At 41.4% G+C, this 26,499-nt stretch overlaps 2 protein-coding genes across 2 annotated transcripts in view; one reads left to right on the top strand and one right to left on the bottom strand.

Annotated features, from left to right (window-relative positions):
• The window catches only part of LOC119734443 (protein SCAI-like), a 52,960-nt gene extending 44,732 nt beyond the window's left edge, over positions 1–8,228 (bottom strand). Inside the window, exons 1-2 of the mRNA XM_038207947.1 lie at positions 7,979–8,228; positions 5,956–6,051 (exon numbers count right to left, since the gene is read on the bottom strand). Of these exons, the coding sequence (XP_038063875.1) occupies positions 5,956–6,051; positions 7,979–8,121 (239 nt within the window). The 5' untranslated portion in view covers positions 8,122–8,228. The remainder of the gene's footprint in view (positions 1–5,955; positions 6,052–7,978) is intronic.
• Positions 8,229–10,342: 2,114 nt separating this feature from the next.
• LOC119734385 (E3 ubiquitin-protein ligase COP1-like) overlaps positions 10,343–26,499 on the top strand; it is a 37,206-nt gene continuing 21,049 nt past the window's right edge. Inside the window, exon 1 of the mRNA XM_038207877.1 lies at positions 10,343–10,749. Within this exon, the coding sequence (XP_038063805.1) occupies positions 10,598–10,749 (152 nt within the window). The 5' untranslated portion in view covers positions 10,343–10,597. The remainder of the gene's footprint in view (positions 10,750–26,499) is intronic.

The following is a 26,499-nucleotide window of genomic DNA, read 5'->3' as shown; positions in this document are numbered from 1 at the left end:
TTGCAGAGAGTGCAGTGGGATTTGTTCAGATGCATGTTGTGGAGTGGGGATCCGGTTCAATCTGGCGCCTGCCTGCGTTCCAGGCACAGGCAGCAAGGATGCTACCGACAGACGGATAGAGTTTCTCAATCTTCATCATCGTCATCATTGAGCAGTTGATGATGATGACAATGCTGACAGTCGGGATGATTCACGTTTCAGAGACGCAGTATATTGCATCGACGTGACCACATTCCGAATTTCCGTTGGGAAAAAGCCTCCCTTCATCCACTTGTCCCCCTGCTTTCTACGGAACCAATGTCCCTCTGATGATTGCGCCCCGAAGAAGGGGTAAGGAACGGATTAGGCAGCAGTTTTAATCTTGGAGATTGTCTACGGGGCAGACAGACTCCGGGGCTGATGAGGGAATATTGGATTGGTTTTGCCGTGGTGTTAAAAAGGGGGGAAAGATTTGCCCGGTACTTAACGTCAGAAAGTTTAATTCAGCGTGGCTTTGACTTTTAGGCAATTCCTGTGCCACATTCTTGCAAGGGTCTTGACATACATGCACAAGACAGCAGGAAGTTAATCAGAGGGATAGAATCCTAAATGCAACAACTCTTTTCTTTTTTTACTTGACACCTAAAACTTTGTTTTGTGTATCATCTAAAACCTCCTATGCAAACATACATTCTGTGCCAAGTAGTCCTTTCAGTCAAAATCAATCAAGTGACTGTTTTCAAAAGTTCAGAATTCCCAGCCTACATAAAGCAAGATTGACTGGCCATGACTGTAACTCGATACAGCTTTGCTTTGGCTGTGGATAACTGATAAGCCAGCTGTGCCCACAACTTGCCTGCCTTGCCTGTTCATTGTCTGTTGACTGAGTTTGACTACATGTAGTCACAGTGCTTGCTTGCTGGTGACCAGCCTGTGTTAAAAGTATAGGAGGGGAAGTGGACGGAAAGTTTGACTGTCTGTAAAGTGTGTTTAAATAGCAGGAGGGCTAAATCGTGTACGCATCTTTTTGGCTACCGGTATGATGCAGAATTAAAAAACTTTCAATTTTACATTTAAAGGGAATATACATCATTTGCTTTTGCTGTAATTTTCAGAAATGGATGGAATTGGGGGGTTGGAAATATATAGCAAATATAGTTACACTTACTTTTTTGAGGTTTTGGGTTCGAAAATGCTATAAAAAACAAGAAAAACGATCATTTTCCTGTAGTCTGGTTCCCTGACTCCATATAAGAAGAAACAGAGCAGTTTACATACATTGGGGAATTGTAAGGTCAGGGAACCAGTCTAGCTGGCTTGTACCCGTTCATAGGTTTGTAATCGATTGCAAACAAGTGCGATGGTCAATTGGGGCCAGTATTTGAAAAAAAGCCAGTTGTTTCCAACGCTGATCGGCCGATCAGCGTTGGAAATTGATACAAAAATAGCACTTTTCTTGAAAATGACAGTATACCAGGTGCCATGATTTTACAGGATGCTTTACACTGTCATTCACTAACAGTCCAGCAAGGTATTTCAAAATGATTTGGTAATTTTATTTTTTGATGTTTGCAAATGTTGTATTTTCCCTTTAACATGAATAAATTTAAACTCAAATGACAATTATTTGAATGACTTCAACTAATTGACAATCTAACTAGTACGATGTAAACATGTTACTATCAAAGAATTAGATTTACAATTTATAGATTTTACATTGTGAACACTGAAAAGGAAAAAAATAAATACACATTAGACACTTTGTGGAAATCGATTGTTCATCATGTTCATTGTTAGAACACGTCTCACCAACAAAACACAATGTGGAAAGACTGCAGAAAATTATTAAACTGACAATTATTTAAAAGTCAAATGAAAATAACAATAACTCACTAGAATGATGTAAACATTGGTCATTGTGACTATAGATCAAAGAATTTGATTTACAAGAAATTACTTTACATCGTGAACACTGAAAATGAAAAAATTGTACCAAAAAATTTGTCACTTTGTAGAAAATGACTGTTCATCATGTTCATTGTTGGAAAAAGTCGCACTAGACAAAACACAATGTGGAAAAACTGCACACTGGAAAAAACCCCACAAAGATCAGTCTCATTCTAAAGCCACGCTTCAACATTCATTAACATTTGAATGGACCAGGGGCGATGCGACTCGCTGTTGTCACTAATGAACCTGAGCTGCTCGCAGCCACTAGCGCGCATCACAGACAAAATACAATGTGCAGCAATTCGCGCGCAAATTTACAGGGGAAAAGTGTGGATGGGTGGGGGGATAAATTACACCTCAGGCTGCAATATGAGTTGAATAAAGGGGTATTGCACGCAGGTTCAGGGGAATATATGTGCCATGCTACAATAATTTACAGTAGTACAATGTATTTTGTACTTGTACGGTACATGTACATGTACATTGTACAGTATGGGTGTTAATAAAACTGTTAGAAGGCACTGTGTCCATAGCAAATTACAAGAATCTGGTTAGGCCAAAACAAAAAATAATAATTCTGCTTCTGATTATACATGTATGGCATTTAAAAATAGGGTAGGTGTAGGTAGAGAAATTTTTTTGGGCTTTTTTCCTGGTGTTGATCATAATTATGTACACAACGTAGGTGTCTGCGTGTAGTCAAGGGCACAAGGTAGGGTTTTTTCCTCATTTTTCCCCCCAAAAATAAGGGTAGGGGCTGTCAAAATAAGGTAGGTTAGGGTAACCGGAAGCAGAACTATTATTTTTTTTTTGGCCTTACTACTCATTGCCGTATGCTAATGTTCAATCCATCCTCACTTGGTAATTTAAGGAGAGAGAAACACAAGTATGTATGTATTGCATGTTTAATTCTGTATTAACCCTAACGTACCTAAATCCATCAAAATCCACCCCCCTGTTTCGGGGGATTTCGGCGGATTCAGGATACCTCCATATTGAACAAACTGGGGGATTTTGATGGACTCAGGATTCGAAGCCTAGCGGAACTGGCGGATTTTGATGGATTCAGGATACCTCCATTTTGAGCTATTGGGGGACTTTGATGGATTCAGGATCTCAACAGTTTAACTCTTTTGCAATGTTTGTGGTCAAGTAAATACTGCTGGCACTAGCCCTGCCAAGTCTGTCACGTACTGTACAAACATGTACACACATGTACTGGGTGGACTTGCATGGAGGGTCACTTGCTGGAGGAAAGATACAAATAATGCGCGAAAACGTGACGAACGCAACGCCGTTTACGCGCAAAGAACACCATGTGCATCGCTAATAATTATGTGTGCGCATCGCGTAAATACTTGGTGCGCATTTCTTGCTTCGCGCGTGTTGAGCTAGGTCACGTGCTGGAGGAAAGATACATTTAGCTCCATTACTTTACGTTCATTTGTTGCGCGTCTATGAGAGACAACCAAAATGGCAGAGATTTATCGCACAGTGACTGGCGCGTGTGGACGCGCTGCCGATCTAGTCTTTTCATTCTATATCTATGGTTTACGGGCTGAAACATGCGCTATGTCTTTCACACAAATTTTGTGCGCAAGACGTATTCACTTCGGTACTGATCCATGCTGGGGTCGCCATGCATTGGTGTATTTTGACGGATTCTATGCAACAACACACATCACAATTTTCATGCGAGCATGGTATCCTGAATCCGTCAAAATCCACCAGAAATTTAGGTGATGGATTTTGAAGACTCTATGGAAAAACATGCTGTATTTTTTTTTATGCCACCATGGTATCCTGAATCCGCCAGAATCCATCAAGACTTTTGCTGGTGGATTCTGGCGGATTCAGGATACCTCCAGAATCTACACTGGGGGATTCTGATGGATTCAGGATACCAGCAATTTTTGCATGACAAAATTGGTGGATTTTGGCGGATTCAGGATACTTTCTAGTAAAAGAGCCCCAGGAGTTAGGGTTAATAAAATGAAAAAGAAACCATACATCCTACACCATATGTGTACATACATAAATTACATGAATTTACACAATGCAAGAAACTACAAACTGTATTCACATTCACTAAATCTGTAATTTCTTCTCATTGTCTCGTCTCTGCAGGTTTCTTCAGGCTTGTGAGCTACCGGAACAGTGCCTAGGGTGCTTTTGAGAAACCCTTGGTTTCATTACCAGAAATAAATAATAATTAGGCCTATTACTAATGCTATAATAGGGCGACTTTCCCATAGACTTGTGCACAAACCTAAACTGTCACCTAACCCAAGTTTACCTTATCCTGCCTCCACGAATATCGGTATAGGTATGTTTTGGACCACGAGGAATCGATCTAGATGTTTCGAGATGGTAAAATTAATGACAAAAGGGCGACACCAATTTGTCCCCCAATAAGACGTGTTGCCCTATTGCAAACGCGATCAGCAAAATCTGTCGCCTGTTCATCTTATTTAGTACTACAAGGACAAACTACAGTAGAAATCATCATGACTGCAAACATTTTACGTGCCACAGCACAGTTGGTTAGAATCGATTGTGTCTGATTGATTAAATTCCTAATCTGGTTAAATAACTGTGATTGGCTTATTACACAACCGCTCGCTGTAGTGTTCTAGCCACTACTGTACACAACGCACTGGAGAGTTGTATTCATACCAATTACATGTACCGACACCTTGTACCTGTCAATGTGTACAGTTTGTACTTTCTGTGAAGACTTTGAATTTCATGTAAAATGTCATTTATGAGTCCCATTTAACCCCTTCAGACAAGGGCTCAATGAAATATTGAATCAAGATTTCAGGACTAATAAATAAAGTGATGTTCACTTCTTCTCAGTTGACACACTTGGGAGGAAGATCTTGGCAAGGATAATCTTCCTGTATCGTCAACAGCAGAAAGAGAATTTCCCCGGCGGGCTCAGTAATGCAATCAGAATTCACTGCAGGGAGCAATTTCGCGGGCCAGGCCTCATCGGTTATAATCACGCCTGAAATCGGCTTTTACGGCCGGGACACACAGTGCAAGATCGTGCCGGTTCTGGGGTTAGCATCTTCAAAAGTGACCGCCGTCAAGCTTTTAAGTCTTCGCAGGGAGTGTTGTGGATCATAGTGTCATTTCACAGAATGTTGATGTTACTTGATTCATTATCATGAATCTCTGAGCATTTGTGTAAGGTACATACATGTATGCACGTGCATGGAAATACATTTTGTTGCACTTCTGGTTGCACTTTTGTACCGGTATCATGTTTCTTGTGACAGAACATACCATGTAATACATGTACACGTATACAATGTATCTGGTGTATAAGGGAAACATACAACATTTGCTAACATAAAAAAAAACACCAATCTACAACATTATTATGAAATACATGTACATGTACCTTATTGGACTGTTCGTGGATGACAGTCTAAAGCATCCCGTAAAATCATGGCACCTGGTGTGCTGTCATTTTCAAAAAAAGTGGTATTTTTTAATCAATTTCCAACGCTGATGGGCCGACCAGCATTGGAAAAAAATGTTGTTGTTTTTTCAAATACTGCCCCCAATTTTCCATATTTAGTTTAAGGTCCGCATTTTGTTTATTTTGCAGTTGATTAGACATCTATGAACAGGTACAAGCCAGCTAGACTGGTTCCCTGACCTTACAATTCCCCGACGTCTATAAATTGCTCAGTTTCATCTTGAGTGGAGTCAGGGAACCAGACTACAGGAACATGATTGTTTTTCTTGGTTTTTCCAGCATCTATGAACACAAACTTCAAACAAGTCTGTGTAACAATATTTGCTTTAAAATACTAACCCCCAAATCCATTTATTTCTGAAAATTACAACAAAAGCAAATGTTGTAGGGCCTACCGGTCTATTCCCTTTAAGTTCAACTGCTGACGAACATTTTTTTCAAAAAAAAGGCTCACACTGTACACTACAAACCGCTGAAACCGGTAAAAACAGTTTATCACACGTTTAGAATACAGGGAAACAGTTTTTGTACTGTACCTGTTTTGCTGTTGGAACTTCCAGAGTTTGGTGTAGACGTCAAAGGTCCTTCCAAAATAAGACTGCCACTGCTTGTGTCCATATTGCGGGAGGTCTCTAAAAAGAAAAATCCATTAACAAAAACGAAAATGAATCATTTTAATGGCATAATTACTTTAATCTTCCTATGCAAACATACATTCTGTACAAAGTTGTCCTTTCATTCAAAATCAATCAAGTGACTGTTTTCAACAGTTAAGAGCTCCCATTGACTGACGTTTATGTAACATGATACAGCTTTGCTTTGACTGTAGGTGATTGATAAGCCAGCTGTACCTACATGTACCACTGCTCCATGTAGCCTTTGTCTGTTGATGGAATTTGACTAGTCACAGTGCTTACTTGAAATATGATCTGACTGTTGGTGACTAGCCTGTGTAAAAGGCACGCCGGCAGAGGAAGAGGATTGATTTTTTGACTGTCTGTGACTGTTCAAACAGCAGGAGGGTTAATGAGTACACTGCAGACCCTATGCATACCCAAAATTTTAGGGTTGGTGACTCGGTAGGATTACTGAAAACACGGCCTATTTTTATTTTGGCTCTAGTATGCTCATAACCTTTGATTATTACTTCTTTGGCTTCGCTGTGTTTTCTTTCCTCTCTTGGTGAAAGGAATTCTTTGCACACCCACTGCTTTTAGGTTCTTCAAATGGGCTCCCTGTCTCTCAGAGGGAAGTTAATCAAGCTATTGTGAGCAAATACGTAGCTCGGAAGAGCCAAATCAGGCCTGAAAATCGGCAGAGCGGAAGTCTCAAAATAAGACCATGGTCTGCAAGCAAGGCAGTACAGCGATTCCCATGTTCTAAACCCCTCCCCCCTCCCTCGAAAAAAAGTTTAATTGTTAAGCCTTTATATTGATAAATCAATCCAAAAAACATGGGTGGCACGGAGAAAGAATGTAGTAACCAGAAGTCACTTGATTTCAGTTGTTGTTTACAAAGCTGGTGGGGAGTTGTATTTTTTTTTGATAGTAAATGAAAAATAAAAACAATTAATGTTGACTACTTTAGTTTCCACAGGCACCGACAGGAAACCAGATTTTTGCCTTTACGCGCTTCCTTCACTGGCCAGTTACAATACAAGTGGATTTTTTGCCAAACTTGATCGTGGTTTCCAACATTTCTTTTACCCGACAATTGCAAAATGATACTTTGATAGACCTATGGATAGACCTTCAAATTAGTTATAAAAAAAGCTTGAAAAAAGTTTGGTTAGCCTACACTTGAATTAATTTTTATTTAATCAAGTGAGATGATCCCGAACTGTCGATCCCGAACTGTCGCACTGATTGTACATTTTGGCGATTGTGAAGTGTAGGGCCCGGTTCAGGGAACAAAATCCACTTTAACATTATTGGACCTACCAAACTAGTTGGCAACATTCTCAATAAACAGGTATGTCATAGCATAGATAGAGGGCAGGGTTTTGATTTTTTGAAGGAAATTTGGGGGTAAAATGACGATGACAGTGCGGCGACAACACGCGACCTGAAAATAAAGATGGCGATCACCGCGCCATGTACCGTGAGCATGCACGGCGCGCTGAATTGCAAGGCACAAACCGCGCAGAAAAATCGTGATTTCTACCCCAAGAATCTGTTCAAAATTGCAAAACGGGTGTCATTAGAATTGAGAAAAGTCTGCTTTTGATTGTAAAGGTGATTTTCGAGCAATAAAAAACATTTTTGATCAAAACAAAACAGGCATTTGACAGGAGCCCTACACTTCACGATCGCCTACATTTTTTCCCAATCAAGTCAAATGCACAAAGAGTGCATTATTTATGCAGTGCCATATTATTTAAGCAAAATAAAAGACAGTCTTGTACAGTCATGACCATGATGACAGTGCCGTGCGTGATCTGTACGGCGATGACACTCAATGACTCGCGCATGCATGCAATGACCAGTGCAATAAAATCAAGACAAGCAGTGTGAGTGTGATCGAGAAGTCGCGATTGGTGATCGACACTCCGTTTCTCACCTCAACCCATTAAAAAGCTGCTTGGACTTTTCCAGGAGATAGCTGAACTCCTGTACGACTTTCCTTTCCTCCTCGGTAGCCGGCTGGCCATCGCTAGCTGGGAATGCCACAGGTTGTTCCACGCTATTTTCCAGCGACTCCATGTTTGCTACTGGTGTCAAATCGTGTGTCCTTGCAACATTTTATCTAAACTTTGTTGTGTGCCAAAAATATACAGTCCGGTTTGTTTTCGTTGTATTTCGCTGGTGCACCGCAGTAGCTTCCTTGTACGGAAGGGTACCAGTGGATTAAGAAAAGGTGGGGTCGAATGAGGGCAGCAGCTACAAAACATGGTCATGGACACGTCGTCTGCTAGCTAATTCACATTCTAACGGTGTGACGCACGAGGGCGCAAAAACGTCATATCGTTCTGAAATAATCTCCATCTTAAAGTTTAAAACGAAAATTTACTGCTTCAAATTAATTGGATGGAAGAAAGCTACATGAGGGGCGATATTTTTTTCCATACCATTCGCTATGAGTTGCAAGTCAGGTTCTCGGACTTTAATTCCCTTGAAGAAAAAAATCCTCTAAACCACAAATTAGCAAAAGAAAAATGTTCAAATGTCTAAAAAAAAAAAAAAAAAAATTAAAAAATTAAAAAAGGGGGGAACCACAAAATTTACAATTTATAAAACAGATTCAGGAAACTTAGTCGAAAATGTTTTTTGTGTGAATAACGTCTGCTATGTACCCGGCTACCGCAGCACTAGCTAGTAGGTACACGTTTCCTTTATTTATCGGTTTTAGTGGTTTATCGTATCAGCCATAATAGAGCTGTATAATAAAGAACTTGCATCAACTGCACATTCATAGCTATTGAAGTAGGAAGCCGAGGTTTAGTTACCCCCGACAAAAAAAAAACCGTCTCAAATCTCTGTTCCACGCCCAGACCAAAAAAAGAAATCAACAATTCTATCACTCGCCTCTCCAAGATAGCTCTGGTGTCATCTTTCGTAATATTCTATTCTAAATATACAACAGTCTGGATCGACAGAGTGGATGAATGATCCCCCCGTCTTTCTTCTGAACCTCTTTCATGACCAGTTCCAGTTCCCTTGATTAATTTTCCGTTCAATGTATTGTTTACCTTAAATTAATCAACTACTGTTTTGTTTTCCTCTTAAATAATGTTTTTTTTTCTTCGTTCTATTGCTTTGCCTTATTGTCTTCTTACATTGCCATTCATTGAATCCTGTGATTGTGACAATAAGGCCACAAAAAAGTCTCCGGTTTCTGGTATGGAGTTTGCCCAAAAAGTGGTGCGGCGACGCGTTTTTTTTTTTTTACCTGTTTTTTTTGCTTCAAATGTCGGCTGATGACTGCAAATGGTGCCCGACTAAAACTTAGTGCAAATATAATGGGAGTCCAGAGAGGCCACATAAAGCTTATTCTCGATCATAACCCCTTCTAAAAACACGTTAAAACTGTGCAGCAGCAGGATTCCAGTCAAACCAGTGAGTTTGGCGGTTTTGAGACATCATCTTTTATTGAAAAAAACCTTTTTCATTTTGCCGACGCGCATGGCTACGGCGACGCGCGCGCATACCAGAAACCGGAGACTTTTTTTTCGGCCTAAGGTCCTAGGCTTAAGTTGTTACTCATGTCTTGTTTTGTTAATAAAGACACGAATTACAGAGTGGATTTGAATTTAGTAGTAAATGTACGACGACATTATAAAGTACGAATACTGATATCTAGAAACGCCAATAAAAGTTTTTGCCGTACTATTAATTTCCCTTACATTTGCCATTAAAGGGTCTTCCTCACAATTTTATTCAGTAACTCCCCTCCCATTTTCTTGGGAGCATATTGCATGCACCCATTGTCGCTAGCTGCAGATGGTCGTGTGATGGCGCTCTTTATCAGCAACATGATACGGCCCTAATCCGATAAAAAAAAACCCCACTATTTCTATGGATTTTACTTACCAATAAAACGTTCCTCGCTTTAATTAACAAGACAGCAAGAAATAACCTGTTTTATCTGGGGGGTTTCCCCAAGGTCATTAATGAATTTTGGCTCTTGGAAAGAATACCAGACAGGATCGAAACGCCTTTCAGTTTCAGATTCACGAATTACAAATATATCTTTCCCTGGCTTGTGGAATAACTAGTCTGCTTTTGTTGGGTTTTCTTTACCCAGTCAAAGTTGTGGGTGTGCCCCCTCAAATAAAACTGGAGGGGGGGGGGGTACCGGTCCGCCTTGATAGGAGTAAAGTTTATTACGAAATCACACGGCCAACTTTCATTTTCGGATCCCTGGAACTCCCACAATGCCCTCCCACGTCTTATCGCCCTTCTGCGCATGCGTAGATGAGTCATGATTCCACGGAGTCGACGTTCACATCCGCATTGTCATGAAAATGTGTTTGTTGTGACAGCGGATATCGAGCCTGAAAAACGAGCACAAAACATGCAATTTTAGAGAATTTTCAGCTGGGTTCTGCACTGCATATGAATACCGGGATCTTGCTGAGATACGGTGGCAAGTGGTAGGATCACAAAGGCTCGTTTTGGTCGTTAAAATCGTTTTTGTTTACGGGTCCAAAAACAGGCCGGTCCGTCTCGGGAGGTCAAAATGGCCAGTACTAGCAGCAGCGGCAGCACGGGCAGCAGTAATGCACGGCAGTCAACGGCAGCGAGACAGCGACGAAAGCGATCGCAGCCTGCGGTTTACAACTACAACGGGGTGCACAATTCATACGAAGATAAAGACAACGATTTCCTGTGGTGAGTAGTTACGGTTATATAGCTAAAGTAGCGAGAATATCGTTGTAAATTTTGTGGGCTTGCACTTTTGCAGCGGCAAACGACGATCAACGTCGCAGTGCCGGCGTGCAATGTAAATGTGTGCGTTGTGAAGGTTTTCCATTGTGGACAATCATGGCATTCGCCATGGCATAGTTGTCTGCGGTTAATAATAATAACTATTAACTACTTCCAGAAGTGGAAGTAAATAATAACATGACATAACAATTTGAACATTAATTGCTTATTAAAACAGCCCCATACTCTATTTGGGTACAACTATAGAATGCAGGGCCACTTTACTCTACATCCGCGCCTCCGTACGGCTGCGTGGAGGCGTGGAACCGCAGTCGACCTACCTCCGAAAATCGATCGTGGAGTCGTGGAGCCGCAGAGAATTGCGCCCTCTATCGGTGCGTGTCTCTCCGACTCCGCGACTCCGCGCCTCCGCCACCAGTGTATAGTGCCCCGCGTCACGCAGAGAATTGCGCCCTCTATCGGTGCGTGTCTCTGCGACTCCGCGACTCCGCGACTCCGCGCCTCCGCCACCAGTGTATAGTGCCCCGCGTCACGCAGAGAATTGCGCCCTCTATCGGTGCGCGTCTCTGCGACTCCGCGACTCCGCGCCTCCGCCACTAACACTCCAGTGTATAGTGCCCCGCGATTCTGCGACTCCAAGACTCCGCGCCTCCGCCGCTCCAGACAGTGCCCCGTCGCCCTCCTCCCTTCCTAATTGGCCCGCCCATTTAAAGCGATTCTGCGACTCCAAGACTCCGCGCCTCCGCCGCTCCAGACAGTGCCCCGTCGCCCTCCTCCCTTCCTAATTGGCCCGCCCATTTAAAGCGATTCTGCGACTCCAAGACTCCGCGCCTCCGCCGCTCCAGACAGTGCCCCGTCGCCCTCCTCCCTTCCTAATTGGCCCGCCCATTTAAAGCGATTCTGCGACTCCAAGACTCCGCGCCTCCGCCGCTCCAGACAGTGCCCCGTCGCCCTCCTCCCTTCCTAATTGGCCCGCCCATTTAAAATTGATATGGATGCTTCGTTCTCAAAAAAATTCCGCCGAGAATTGCGCCCTCTATCGGCGCGAGTCTCTGCGACTCGACTCCGCGACTCCGCGCCTCCGCCACTAGCCACTCCAGTGCCCCGCGTCTCCGCGATTCTGCGACTCCAAGACTCCGCGCCTCCGCCGCTCCAGACAGTGCCCCCAAAACATTTACAAGCACGCCCTCCCTTCCGATCCTTCATGAGAAGCTTAGAAGACAAGTGCAGTGCATTCCTTCGCTGTACTTAGCACTTTTTTGCAGGTTTGCATATCTATTACTCCTATTCCATCCACGCCTCCAGGCAAAATAAAAAACCTTGCTTCGGCGTGGCCCTGCATTCTATAGTTGCTCCTCTATTTGCTTCTTTTATTTTGCTTTTATGTTTATTTGATATTTACTGATTATGGTTTACCCTTTTCTCTAAACTGTAAAGATTGTACATTTGTTTCACAAACTGACAAAGCATGGAAATAAATGAATTGAATTAAATTACTAATTTGACCAAATCATTTTAGATTTATGTACGGTAGTCTGCAATGTTGTGAATTTTAAATGCGTGTGCCTACTGCCGGCGTAAAATAAAATAAATTATTAGTTTATAATCCTGATTCCTATATAATTTGAATATAAAAAGTGGTGTTTGCCTTTGCAAAGAAGAATAATAATAATAATAAAAGAACATTTGTAAAGCGCCGGTATCCGCCAAAAATAGGCGCTCATGGCGCTCGAGGAGAAAGTCAAGTTAAGATTGTGTGTTATGAGTAAGCTTGTTTGTACAGGTGAGATTTTATGTTTGTCTTAAATGTTGTGATGGATGGAGATGATTTGATAGCCAGAGGGAGTTGGTTCCACACTCGGGTTGACGCTGCAGCAAAGGATCTGTCACCCCACAGAGTGGAGGTCCTGGGCTCGTAAAGCATCATGAGCTCACTGGAGCGGAGTCCGGTGCGTGCTGTTGAGTACGGGTGGATGAGGTCGATGAGATACTCCGGCGCATTGTTGTGGAGGATTTTGAACACGAATAGGCCAAGTTTGTATTTAATTCTGTATGATACTGGAAGCCAGTGGAGATCTGCTAGTACAGGAGTGATGTGAGAATGTTTACTAGTGAGAGAGATTAGTCTGGCACTGATGTTTTGTAGTCGCTGCAAACGGTTTAGTTGATTTAGGTTAATGCCATACAATAGTGAATTGCCCATGTCAATTTTGGATGTGATGAAAGCGTGAACAAGTATTTCAGTTGTGTGTTTGTCAAGATATTTTCGTATGTGTCCGATGTTACGGATCGACATGCAGACTGATCTAGAGATTGATGTAAGGTGAGGTTCCATGGATAGAGATGAATCAAAGATAATATCAAGATTTCTGACTTGATTTGATGGCATGATGGTTGAATCACCAACCCTTATGGATGGAACATGAACTTTGCACGATTGCTGCTTTGAACCTATGATGATAAATTCGGTCTTTTCATCGTTGAATTTAAGCCAGTTTTGAGTCATCCAAGAACGTACGTCATCAATGCATGTTTCCATCTGCTGGATTGCTGAATCAACCTTGTGTTGTTGAGGGTCTACTGACATGTATAATTGGGTATCATCTGCATAACAATGATAGGATATACCATGCTTTTGAATGATTTCACCAAGTGGCATTGTATACAGAGAGAACAAGACGGGCCCTAGGACTGATCCTTGAGGTAGCCCAAAATCAAGGGAGACAGTAGATGAACTTGAATCATTGACCCGGACAAATTGAGATCGGTCATTAAGGTATGATTTAAACCAGTCTAATGCAACTCCATCTATCCCAATACGAGTGTTGAGGCGGCTGAATAATGTGGGATGGTCAACTGTATCAAAAGCTGCTGATAGGTCGAGCAGCACGAGCAATGATATCTTGCGCTTGTCCATAGCCTGCAACAGGTCATTTTGGATTTTGAGGGTGGCAGACTCGACGCTGTGATTAGCACGGAAGGCAGATTGATGCGGGTCATGTAGATTGTTCTCAATTAAGAAAGATGAGAGTTGCATTAAGACTACCCTCTCAAGGGTTTTACTCAAAAGGGAAAGATTCGAGACTGGTCTGTAATTCTGCATTTCCTCTTTGTTTAGATGCGGCTTCTTTAAAAGAGGTCGTATCTGAGCAACTTTCATATCATCCGGTACATCACCAAACAGTAAACTGTCATTAATGATGCCAGTGAAAACCGGCACAAAGGAAGCTGAGCATTTCTTAAACAGGGATGATGGAATTGGATCTAATTCGCAGGATTTAGATGATGATTTACTGAGAATGTTAGACACATCATTTTCTGTAACTGGCTGAAATGATGTGAGGTGATGTGAGGCACAGAGCTCTTCCTCATGCGGCAAATCAGTAGTAACACGCTTGAAACCTTGGCGAATCTTCTGGATCTTCTCAGTGAAGGAACAGCAGAACTCATTTGCCAGATTCTCGTCAGTGCTTTCAGGGAGAGGGGACACACGACACCTGTGAAGTAATCGGTCAGTTAGTTTGAAAAGCTGTTTTTGGTCTTTGGCATTGGCCAAGAACAGCTTGTTGTAGTAGTTTGACTTAGCGGTCGCCATCATGTGATTGACCTTTTGCTTTTGTTCTTGGTAGAGCAGGCGATCAATTTCGAGACGTGATCGTCTCCAGGCACGTTCTAGATGTCGCCGTTTCTGCTTTTCAGTATGAAGATCATCGCTATACCACAAGCAGTTGGGTCGAATTTGTATTGTGCGTTTCTTGCTTGGGGCATGTTTATCCAGGAGTTGTTTCAGGGTATTGTTGTACCTTTCCACCCTAGTTCCTAGAGCATCCGTGGGGGTTGAGTGGAATAGATCCGAAACGGCTATGTCATTGCAGAATTGAACAGTATCTATGGCGTTGATGTGGCGTTTGAAAATAACCTTGGTGAGAGTACGTGGCTTTTCGAGCAAAAGATCACATGTTATAGCATTATGATCTGATAGTCCACCAATGATTTGGGGATTGGAGAATACTGCAATGTCCGATGTTCGTGTGATCAGCAAGTCAAGTGTATGACCGGCAGTATGGGTAGCATCCGAGATGTGTTGGTGTAGGCCACTGCTTGAGAGCAACGATGCAAAACTACATGCATTTGTGTCAGTTAGGTCATCCACATGAACATTGAAGTCACCAGTGATGAAAATGGGCATTGGGTTTAGTAAGAGCTGGTCAATGATGGACGAGAATTCATCAATGAAAACATTGAAAGAGCAACCAGTGGATTTTGTCTGTGGGCGGTAGATAAGCACTATGGAGATTGAGTTGGAAGTGCTTATGAGTTCAGCATATAAACACTCGAATGATTTGGGTGATGGCTGGATATCATGGCATCGGACAGTTAATCCGGACTTGTAGAGAAGGATGTTGCAACCTGACACCACTTTTTTCTTCATAATCATTTATCATCTCAATAAAGGTCAGTCATTGCAAAAGCGTGGAAAAGACATGAATCTGGGACTACGAAACATTTCCAATTGTGTTTGGTAATACTTTATATTCTTTACTTACTTTATAATACCATAGACTTTGTACACAACCACTGAAGTGGCGTCTGGATACTACATTCTTTCAAGTTTTTAATATTTTTTTGGCCCACCTGAAAGCTATAGACCATTATCATGTTGCGGCCATTTGGATTTTTCCCATTCAAATCAACGTAACAAAAGCGAGGCTGGAAGGAAAAATAGGCTGGTTCCTTTTTGCACAAACCAACATTATCATTCGGTACTGTTATTGGATACAGGGAACATGGCTGAAAATGGTGGCAGTATGATAAAGATACATGTAGGTACTACAGTGCAATGCATGACATTTATTTATGACACGTACGTGCTAGGCCCTACATGTACATGTACTTGTCGACTGCACATGCAATCAATACAAAAGTCATGTTGCAAGGATCAAGAAAGGGGCGCTGTCGCAAAGAGAAATATAGATGCAAAACGTTCCTGGCGACAGTGATCCTAAACCAAATTGATGGGTTACCTGGTATGATGTACCTTACATTGCGTGCTTGTGTATGCAGCCCCGCAAAACAATGGTTCGTGTACACGTATACATGGTTCCCACCACCAAAAATATCCATAGGCAGAATGCTAGCACTACAGAAGGGACAAGAACCAGCTGCATGCAGTGCCGATGTTGATGCACACATGCTTTTTTAAGTTCAGCAACAATATAGGCCTACATTAGTCCAAGTAAATTGGGCCCAAGTTATCGCCTTTTTAACATGTGGACATGGTCTGGCGATAGTACAGTGAAGGGCACAAGTAGAATGTCAGATATGTCGCTTCAAACAGTTAACGACCCAACCATTTGCCAACAAAAACATCAGATTTCACCCTCAAAACGGCCGCAGAAAAACTAAATACGCCACCTGAGATACAAAGAGATCGATGATTAAAATTGAGGTACTAAGGTTTACTTATGATCTGGATGCAAAGTGAAATTATCCGTTTATCCGTGAGGGCTCCGTCGTAAATGCCGTGCGCGCCGACGCCATTTTCAAAATGGCATCCGCGCGAGAGCCTGTCACTTGGTGGTTTCAGTCAGTCAGTCAGGTTGTGGCCGGGAGAGGTCCTCCAGCAACACGGACCCATTTGATTCTCTCCCTCCAGTCGGATGGGTCCCCCATGCAGGAGCGTAGGTCGTCAGTCGAGGGAACTCCAGTGTCTCTCTTTTAATAATGACAATGTACATGTTGGATGTCCTCCTCTTGCCACTGGAGGCTTTTCCTTGGGTTGGTTCTACCAGGATGAGGGAGGAGGCTACCAGTTCAGGGTGCCGAATGCAGTGGCTGGTTTTAAACGGTTGATAAAACACCTACTGGCTGGTTTTAAACACTTTCCCTGTGTCCATGAAATTTGGACTCCTCTGATATATGGTCTGTTTTACCCTTTTATTGTTTGAACATTCACAATGTTCACTTAGACATGTGCAATACTACCAATGAGTCCGTATTTCATAGTCCTAAATTCACACTACACCGGCACCACTGCGTTCCGTGCCACAGCGACAGTATGCACCATGTGTGCGCAAATCTCCATATATATGAGGAAATGTTTGAAGAACCTAACATCCCGTTATTCATTTATCCAGATCTAGATTTGAAAGTTGGGGAAGGTGGAATTGGAAAATGAATGTATCAAAGAAAAGCGTGCAACTCAAATCGTTGAGCCCGAAAATAAATTTGAAAGGAGAAGCTTTGCATTCATGAAATTACACCCTGCCCCCCCCCCTTAAAAAGGGCTGAATTACAATTGGTAATTTAGTCTTTTTAAACATTTTTATAATCTGATCCAAAAAAACTATTTGTGCTCAAGAAGTTTTTGCAGGTATTGACAGCCTTACATTGTTTGTGTTTCGTTGATTTTCATGTGTTGTGTTTAACTTCACCTGTAAAGGATTGGAAGGAAGCCAAAAAAGTGGGTAAATTGCAAACATTCTCAATAATGTTCTAGACCAAAAGTTCTCAAGGCTGAGGATGCTTTTATTTCAATTTTCTAGACTTTATACAATTCTAATTTCGCAATCAAGGACTTGTCCAGTACGTGGATGTTAAAGGGAATGTACATCATTGGCTTTTGCTTTAATTTTCAGAAATGAACTATTTGAGGGGTTAGTATAATAGATCAAATTATTGTTGCACTGACATGTTTGAAGTTTTGTGTTCAGAAATGCTGGAAAAACCAAGAAAAAACAAAAATGTTCAAGTAGTCTGGTTCCCTGACTCCACTGAAAATTAAATGGATCAATTTACAGATGCTGGAAAATTGTACGGTAAGGGAACCAGTCTAGCTGGCCAGCCCCTATTCATGAACATGCAACCAATAGGAAACAAAATTTGGACTGAAGAACAAATGGTAAATTTGGAGCAGCAGTTGAAAAATAGTTAGGTTTTTCCAACGGTGGTCGGCCGACCACCGTTGGAAATGTATACAAAAATACCATTTACTTAAAAATGACTTCACACCAGGTGCCATAATTTTACAGGATGCTTTAGACTGTCATTTACCAACATCCTGTAAGGTATTTTGTAAAAACTTGGTAGTTTTATTTTTCGATGTTTGCAAATGTTGTAATTTCCCTTTAAATTGGCAAATTTGCCTTTTTTCTCCAAAGACGCCCTGTACTCATTTAACTTTTAAAGACATGTTCCGTACTCCTAGAGCTGTATTAGATGAAAAGCTTTCCTTTAACTTGCATAGAATACATTCAGATGTGTTATGGATGCAGACATTTGAATCCATACATGCATAATTTTACAACTTATTGGAATGAAAATGGAATGGAATACCTCTGTTGAGCTGTAAATGCAATGCGAGAGTGCAATTAATGTAGCTGTTTGCATAAAGGCATGGTTTCATGTGCGGTATTTATTAGCACAGTGAAATGAAATGCTATTTACTTACCATGTGTTTCAGTTTTGAGCATAGAGATTTTTTTTTCATTTCCAATATAAATACAGTCATGAAAACTATAATTGAGTTTTCCATAGGTTTGTACACAAACATGGATGCGCCAAGCAAGTTAATACATTGTGTCCGGCTAAGATAACTCTACTAATTTAGTGCAGCTCTATGATGATGGATATCCTCTTTTTAAGTGATCACTTGAAAAAATATATATAAATAGTAATGTACATGTAGGTGCATATTTGCCATCAAATGTATTAGCAAGGATTTAGCACTCCGTCCTTGATCTAATTTAACACCAGGGCACCGCCATGCCATGCAGGTATAAATGTGTCACTTGATGGCAATAATGCAGTGGCGGATGCTGATGTAATTAAGTGAACGACTTCCTGTTGGATCCTGCCAGGCATACCAGCGCAGTGCACAGTGTCACCCTCTTAATGTCAAACCCAGACGATCTTTATCCACCGATCTCATTTCTGTCATCCAGGGAAAGTGCCAAGATCTTCTCTAGTGGAGCAATGAAGAGATCGAGCCTGCCCCCTGTGCGCCAATTAGCACAGTCATCGGGCGCACTTCCCGGGAGTTTGTGATTTTCGTAATTTCTGGCTAATGAGCAAACGTCGTTGGGGGTTTGGGGGCTCGGAGCGGATGGGAGGGGTCTGATTATTCATCCCTTGCCGAAAACTGATCGAAGGGAAGCATTGTAGAAATAGAAAGACATTTCCATTGTTCCAATGCCGGATTGTCTGTGTGAATATGATTATAATCGATGCTATACTTAAATTTTAAGAGGAAAGTGTTTGCGTGTGTGTATAAAATATTAAGATAAATAGCATTTAGGCCTATAACAGTATAAGTGTCATTGACACTGTTTCCTTGCTGATACGCAATACTTTTATTGGGGGGGGGGGGTTGGACCAAACAAACAAACCTGTAAAAATGAGCTGATTTATTTGCTCAACAGCACATTTATTTGCTCAACATCTCACAAAGAAATTCCAAATGGACTTTCACATTTCTATAGACATTGAATTGTGTACACGTGTATGTACCGCCGGTGTACAGAATGAACATGAGTGACGAACCTCACTTACCTGGTATGTACATGTATTGTGCTTGTTCACATACCAAATATATCAAATTTACATGGCTTGATGTACTGGTACAAATTTACACCCAAAAAAAATGTATACATCACTACCTGTAGTACGTACTGCTATAACATACATTTTGTATACATCATTACATGTAGTGATGTACTGGGTACATGTATGTGTACAGCTGTTTAGTTGCAGCATACATGTACATGTACCATATGTAAGTGACATACAGTATGTACGCTTTGAGCATGGAGCTATGGCTTTGAATGAGGCAGTAGCCGGGTTACATGTTTAACATGTATGTGTCACATGATTCTTGCGGTCAGCTCTTCGCTGATATGTTTTGAGTGATATGTGCACATAATCTATATGCTAGACATCGGCCTGGGAATCAATGATCCACCTTATTCAGTTCAAGCTAATGAACTTTTCCTGGGTTGTCATGACGTGCACGTGCAGTCACGTCAAAATACACACACACATGTACACCCGTCATGTGCTAGCACAGTAGCTACGCACAGGCTTCCCCCTATCCAAACATGTGTACGCACATGTGCGTAGATATTGCCATATCCCAGGTATATACTGACGAAGGAATCCTCATAGTCACTTCCTCTGTAGGAAGTCAGAAATTGGCCGTTCATCAACTGATTGCCCTAATGTCAACCCTGGCTGGGTGCCTGGAGTTCTTATCAATGATTTGCCCTCCTTTCTGTCATCTTGGGTGGGGGGGGGGGGGGGGGGGGGGGGGGGGGGGGGGGGGGGGGGGGGGGGGGGGGGGTGGGGGGGGGGGGGGGGGGGGCTTGTCATAGAGGGGGCCAGTCCATGTTCCGCCCGTCGCCTTGTTTTGAATCATGCATCAGGGGCAGTTTTAAGGAGCTGCCGAGCACAGACATTTTCTGTGCAGAAAATATTTTCTCAGCAAAAACAGGTAGTAACCAGCCAAAATGCTATGGAATGCATTATTTTTCTGTGACTGGTTCCCAGCTGTGGTTCCCAGAGTGCTGTGGCCTCGTGGTTAAGGGCATTGGATTCGTGGTCTGTGGGTAAAGCTGCAGGTTGTGGGTTCGAGTCCAGCCTGGGGTCATGGTGCGTGTGCCCTTGGGCAAGGCACTTTGTCACTCGTTGCTTCTCTCTGTGAGGGCAGAGATGGTTATTGTGATTGAATTAGCTTCCTTATGCCTAACAGGCTGCATCGAGCTGTATACCCCCCAGGGAGCTGAGATAGTATTTGGAATGTTTCATGGAACCAATGAGCAGGGGTAATAATGATGTAGCGCCTTGAGCACCAGTCCTGGTGGATACGTGCACTTAATAAATACCCACTATTATTATTATTATGATATTTACCTACATTGTAGCTAGCTTAACCCTCTTGCTATCTGACAGTCACATCCTCTTCCCCTGCCATGCCTTTTACACAGGCTTGTCACCAACAGTCCGATCATATTTTTCAGCAAGCACTGTGACTAGTCAAATGCAGTCAACAGACAAAAAACAGACAAGCGGTAGGCACAGCTGGCATAATATCAATCACCTACAGTCAAAGCATAGCTGTATCAAGTCACATTTCAGTCACAGCCAGTTGATCCTGCTTAACGAACCGGTAGGCTGGGAGTGGGAGCTCTTAACCATTGAAAACAGTCACTTGGTGATTTTGACTGAAAGGACAACTTGGCACAGAATCAACACATTTGCATAGGAGGAGGGTGCAATATTTTCTCTGCTCAAACAGCCTTATGAAAGGTGACTGAACACGCTGACTGACCGGACATAGTTTCCCTCTTTACTGATATTGCTCATATTTTGTAATACCTGCTCATGAAATGGAAGATGCTGAACCCAATAAGAAATTCTGTAACATACAGGTAATTTTTACGGCGTATAATTACATGCTCATAATTAACTGTAATACCTAATAATTGACCAACCACAAGCACAAAGATGGTGAACAAATATTTTCAATTGGTCCTTCGCAGAGCACAAATATCCGGAGCAGGTAAACTGCATCTGCATCTGTAAAATACTGTGCAAAGTCCTTGATAGGATATCCCGCACAGGGCACAGACACAGTACTTAACAGCATATTAATTAAGAACCTCCTTTGTGAGAGTGAGAATATTTCCGTATAAGAGTTGAAGACAGACTTGGTGAGTCCCTAATGTCTACCGGTGCATGTCCTGCTAGAGTGTTCCAGTGTGTACAGTGGGGAGTCAGGTTGGCGCAGTGGTTAACTGTCCTTGCCTTCCACAGCTATGGTCCGGGTTCGAATCCCGCCTGGGCCAATATGTGGATTGGGTTTTCAGTCCCTGCCTGATTCTGTGGGTTTCCCTAGAATATCATTCTGGGGTTTTCCTCACACCACTAAAACTGTAATTTCCTTCCATGTATTCCACCAAGGGAGCCCACTGGAAATAAGTCCAGAGACTTTTGTGGGTTATCCCCACCAATTGCCGAATAATTATAGCACAACAGTCATTTCCAAGATACATGTAATGTCAGAATCAATTTGTTATGCTTGATTTTGTTGTGTACCTACATGTAGGTGTGCATTAGAATGTTGTTTTTCTCCTGCATATTTAACTGTTGATAACGATGCGTGCAACATTTACACACCTACTGTAGGCTCATGTACAACATGCAGAAGCAACCAGTACATGTACATGTACATGTAGCTAGACTGCACTGGTATGTTATTTCCCTTGAAGAATGTCCTTGCTTCTGGGAAGGATTTGTTTTTTGTATAGAGGAAGGACGCAATTTGAATAAAGGTTGAAAATTGAAAAAAAAGTAAGGTTTGCAGATTGAGGTGACATGCTCAAAACAACAAGAACCGCACTCTGGATTTGAAAATATCAACTTAACATTTGATTGTGGATTCTAATTGCAACCTTTACTTTGTAAAGATCACCTCAAGATATAATGTACATGTAAGGACCAGCAGAGCATGCATGTGCAGATGTTCATGTCCAGATATTTCTATAGGGTGTTTAAAAAAGTTTTTGTACCGGTAACTGTGATGTTTGTCATTATTTGTATTCCGTAAGTGTGATTATTATGCATGTAGGGAGGGTTTGAAGTTTTACAATAATTGCAACTACACCTTCATTTATAAAAGGAACTTGAAAAAAAATTGAATGAAAACTTGCCACGTCTCTTCAACAACTGGTTTCAAACTGTACCACCCTTTTCATGGGAAAAGTACATTGTAGGCCTATTATTACCCCACACTATTGTCATGGCCCACCCAATTCCTGTGGTTTTGCTGTGGGACTCCAATCTATTGGTACTTTGTTTGGTATGGTACGTAGGTTCAATGAGTGAATGACTTTGGGTTTGGTTCAGTTCAGCATGCATTGGTGCCATAATATAATAATCCAGGGCAGTCAGGTACTGCAGACAGGCAGACAGTGTCACATTCCTACAGAGGTCAAGGTCCTAGTTCCACTCTGTGCCTCAGTGGCACAGGTGCAGCAGAGGTCATGCTGGGGATAACCAGGATAACAGTGCATTGGGAGGGGTAGGCCTCTGGTGGTGCACATGTATTGTATGTACTTTTAGGCATACTGCTGGTAATTGGCCTGATACACGCTGGTCTTGGCAAGGATATTAAATACGATGTACAGGTACATGTGGAGCTTGGCTGTGAAAGCTAGTTTTTTTTCCCGCTTGCCAAATACATGTACGTACATTGCACTTTATGTACGAGTTTGTAATTTTATGTACCGTGTAATTCACACGTACCGGTATTATGTACACGTGTACAAAAACGAGCTCAATTTGCATAAAAGCAAATCATCAAGTGCGCTGTACACTTCTGAGTGTCAGTAAATGTCAGTTTTAATTTGGGTGTGTTGTTCATTCCTGATGTTTTTTTTAAATTAGGCCAAGTCAAACAAATAAACCAGTTTCTCATCCCAGCCCGCTTCATTTTTCCCGCCTGCCTCCATTTTTTAAATCATAATTCATACACTTGCAATATATTTGCACATATTTTGTCGATATGCATTGTCCTTTTTATTTGTTTCCAACAAAACTGTAGCAATGTAGAAAGTCATACCGGTACAGCTCCTTTGTACAAAGTTTTGTATCAGCAAAAGAGTAAGGAAAATAGAAGAATCCGTCCGCCATCTTGTAAAATCGGCCATCTTGGGGGGAAAAATCCAGAAAAGAAAAGCATCCGCCTCCTTAATTTTTTTCAAAAAAGCCCGGACGAGAAAGTATTGATTTTTTTACTCGGCCTTAGAGCAAAAACCCTGTTACTAAAAAAGTGTTTCTTTAGGTATACGTTGTAAATGTGTTAATTGCTTGCTGTTTTGGTTTTGGCCCGTGTGCGTCTGTGAGGATGTTATTAGCCCTTAAAAGTATACAATCGTTGATGTTTATCACAACGCAATCATTAACGATTTCTATTTATAACCTCGGATCCAATCTCGGTACCGGATGTCCGCTGATCGCACGGTCGCTGTCGGAAGCCCCCTTGAGAAAAGCCTTGCTCCTCGACAAACATCTCGCGGAGGCAGAGCGATGACGTTTAATGGGAAGAAGCTCATTGGCCATACATGCACCTGTATAGCAGAGCCACTCTCCACACTGCGCCAAGGTTCTTTTGTCCCTGAGCCCCGTGCAAAGTGGAAAATTGAAATTTGCCGTATGAAAAACACAAAGCATTTTAAAATGCTCTGCTTTAATGCCTGATTTTTGTCAAGGACAGTTACAATTTGCACATCTTGCGGCTTTAACGATGATTTGAACGACAGGCAGGGCAATCCATTCATGAAATTGAGTTCATTTGTTCCAAATTAACGGTAATTGCCAATTTCCATCTCGATACAGTTTTTTTTTTTTAATTTGTGTAAATAGTGTCAGCTGGTTATCAACATGCATAGTGCATAAATTTCTGTAAATTTACAAATTGCCACCAGAGTTTAACATTATTCTTGAACTGACATCAATTATTGGCAAAATGTTCTGTATATTGCTGCGTCAAAGATTTAGTAGATTCGTCAACATTGCCATTTGAAATCTCGCCAAAAAAATTGGGGCCACAAAAGCATTGAAATAGGTTAAATGCATATTGACCAAAGAAAGCAATGAATGCTTCACACATCCAGTGACAAATGAATCGTGGATGATTTGCTTGTCTGGATGTCTTTGTTATGAAATGTACATGCATATGTACGCATTGTATTGTCGAGAATACATGCACTCGTACATCAACTGTGCAACTACATTGCTGCATATTCTTACCACACCCCCACTCCCCCCCCAACATGAAACATGAAACATGATGCTTGATGACTACCCCTGCATTTGCTTGCATCCAGTAAGTCTGCTGTGTGAGCAGTAATCATTTCTGAAATGATAATGAAATGCTAGACCACTCAAATATAATATACAGTACCGTACATGGTGTGTTGTAATATTTCCTGTTTATGCACGTTGGACACTTGTGCGTGTTAATTTTGTTACCTGTTGTCCACAGTATAAGTGTACGCAGTGTGGGCTGTGTTTTTAATGTACCCATTTTTTTCTGAATTGTTCATTTTTTTAGTGCTTCATGTATTTGAAAAACTAATATCTGGCAATAGACCTTATGCTTAGCAGCCATCTTAGAGAGCAAAGCCTTTGTTTTGCTGGGATATTATATGTACTATGTACAATTTAGGGTCTCAAGTATTACTCGGTTACTCCATTTTCAATTGAAGTGTTAATTATTCGGTTACCTTTCTATTTGATTAGTCGAAAACCACTTTGAGAAAATAAAGGCTTCCTCTCAGAAGGCTTTTAAAAGAGAACGGCCTAAAACATCTTAAACCAAAAATCTCAAACATTCTACTTGTACAATGTAGGTAGCGCTGGACAATATGTTGATAAAATATTGCCATGAATATGATGTTTGTCATTTGACTAAAAAAAAATCAAAATTGCTTAAAAGTTTAAAAAAATTGATATAGGCGACATCATTTTTTAACCATTTTTCTCAACCCATATTTTCCAAAAAAATTCTGCCATTCGATTAATCAAACCGTAAAATGTACATGTAAAGGCAAGTATCAGATTATTTTAAATGTTAATTTGTACACATAACTTTTATTTCTTAAATAAAATACAGCCACATACCGTATATAATAGAAATTACATAATTTGAAGCCCAAACAACATGTACCGGTAAGTACTCTGGTACGTATACCGATAGCTCATTCATGTGCATGTATGTACTTGTATATGTTCAGTAGAGATGTCGTATCAAAGGCATTTTTATGATCAGGTCATATATCCCCGCTAATTAAGTCATATCCTTGAGGATGAGGTCATACAATATCTTTGTGAATTATTCATGTAATGCCCAAGAAATAGAAAGTTACCCTCTAGTTACATTTTCAGTTGCAATAGTGTGCACAGTGTTTGTGCAGATGTGTACATGGTACACATAATTTTTGTTTGCAGTGTGGAAAATGATGGACGCGTTGTTGAAGTTGAAGACACGTGTGTGTAATGTTTGTCTTATCTTTGGATCAGTGGTGCCTTGAAAAGCCGTCATACATGTAGTTTTATTCGATAAGCAGGTATTTACAGACTACCAGGCAGAGGTATCGTTTATATCAATGATATCTTGGCTGGTGACCTAATCCCTTAATTAAAGAAGTTTTGCTTAGCACCTCTTTGCAGAGAGAGAGCTGCTTCCAATTACCCTACGGTACCTACCCTATTTTGACAGCCCCTACCCTAATTTTTTTGGGGGGAAAATGAAGAAAAAAACCTGAAAACCATCCATTACGTACCTGTAGGTACCGGTAGTCAGGACACAGAGTAAATGAAAAAAAAGTAGGATGTTACACAGTTAATAGATTCAGGGTCCCCAAAATTTACTGTTTTCCCGTAAATTCTCGCAGGTTTGTGAGGTCAACTTGCAAGCTCTAAAATTATTTTATGAATTACCGGTACATGTATTTTCAATAATTGTAAAGTGCCTTTACGGTCTTTTTTGACAGAGTTTGGCTTATAGTGGTACAGAAAACTTTGATTATTATTATTATGACTGACTGTTCCCACACTTGAAATGCCTACATTGAATACTTAAGTTTGTTTATAATGAGTCCGAAGTTTATAGTCCTGATATGTCCTTGAGGTTTC

Source organism: Patiria miniata, unplaced genomic scaffold (assembly GCF_015706575.1).
Source record: "Patiria miniata isolate m_02_andy unplaced genomic scaffold, ASM1570657v1 HiC_scaffold_27, whole genome shotgun sequence".
Classification (NCBI taxonomy): Eukaryota; Metazoa; Echinodermata; class Asteroidea; order Valvatida; family Asterinidae; genus Patiria; species Patiria miniata.
The sequence above is the reverse complement of the archived record's forward strand: the minus strand, read 5'-3'. Positions and strand labels throughout refer to the sequence as shown.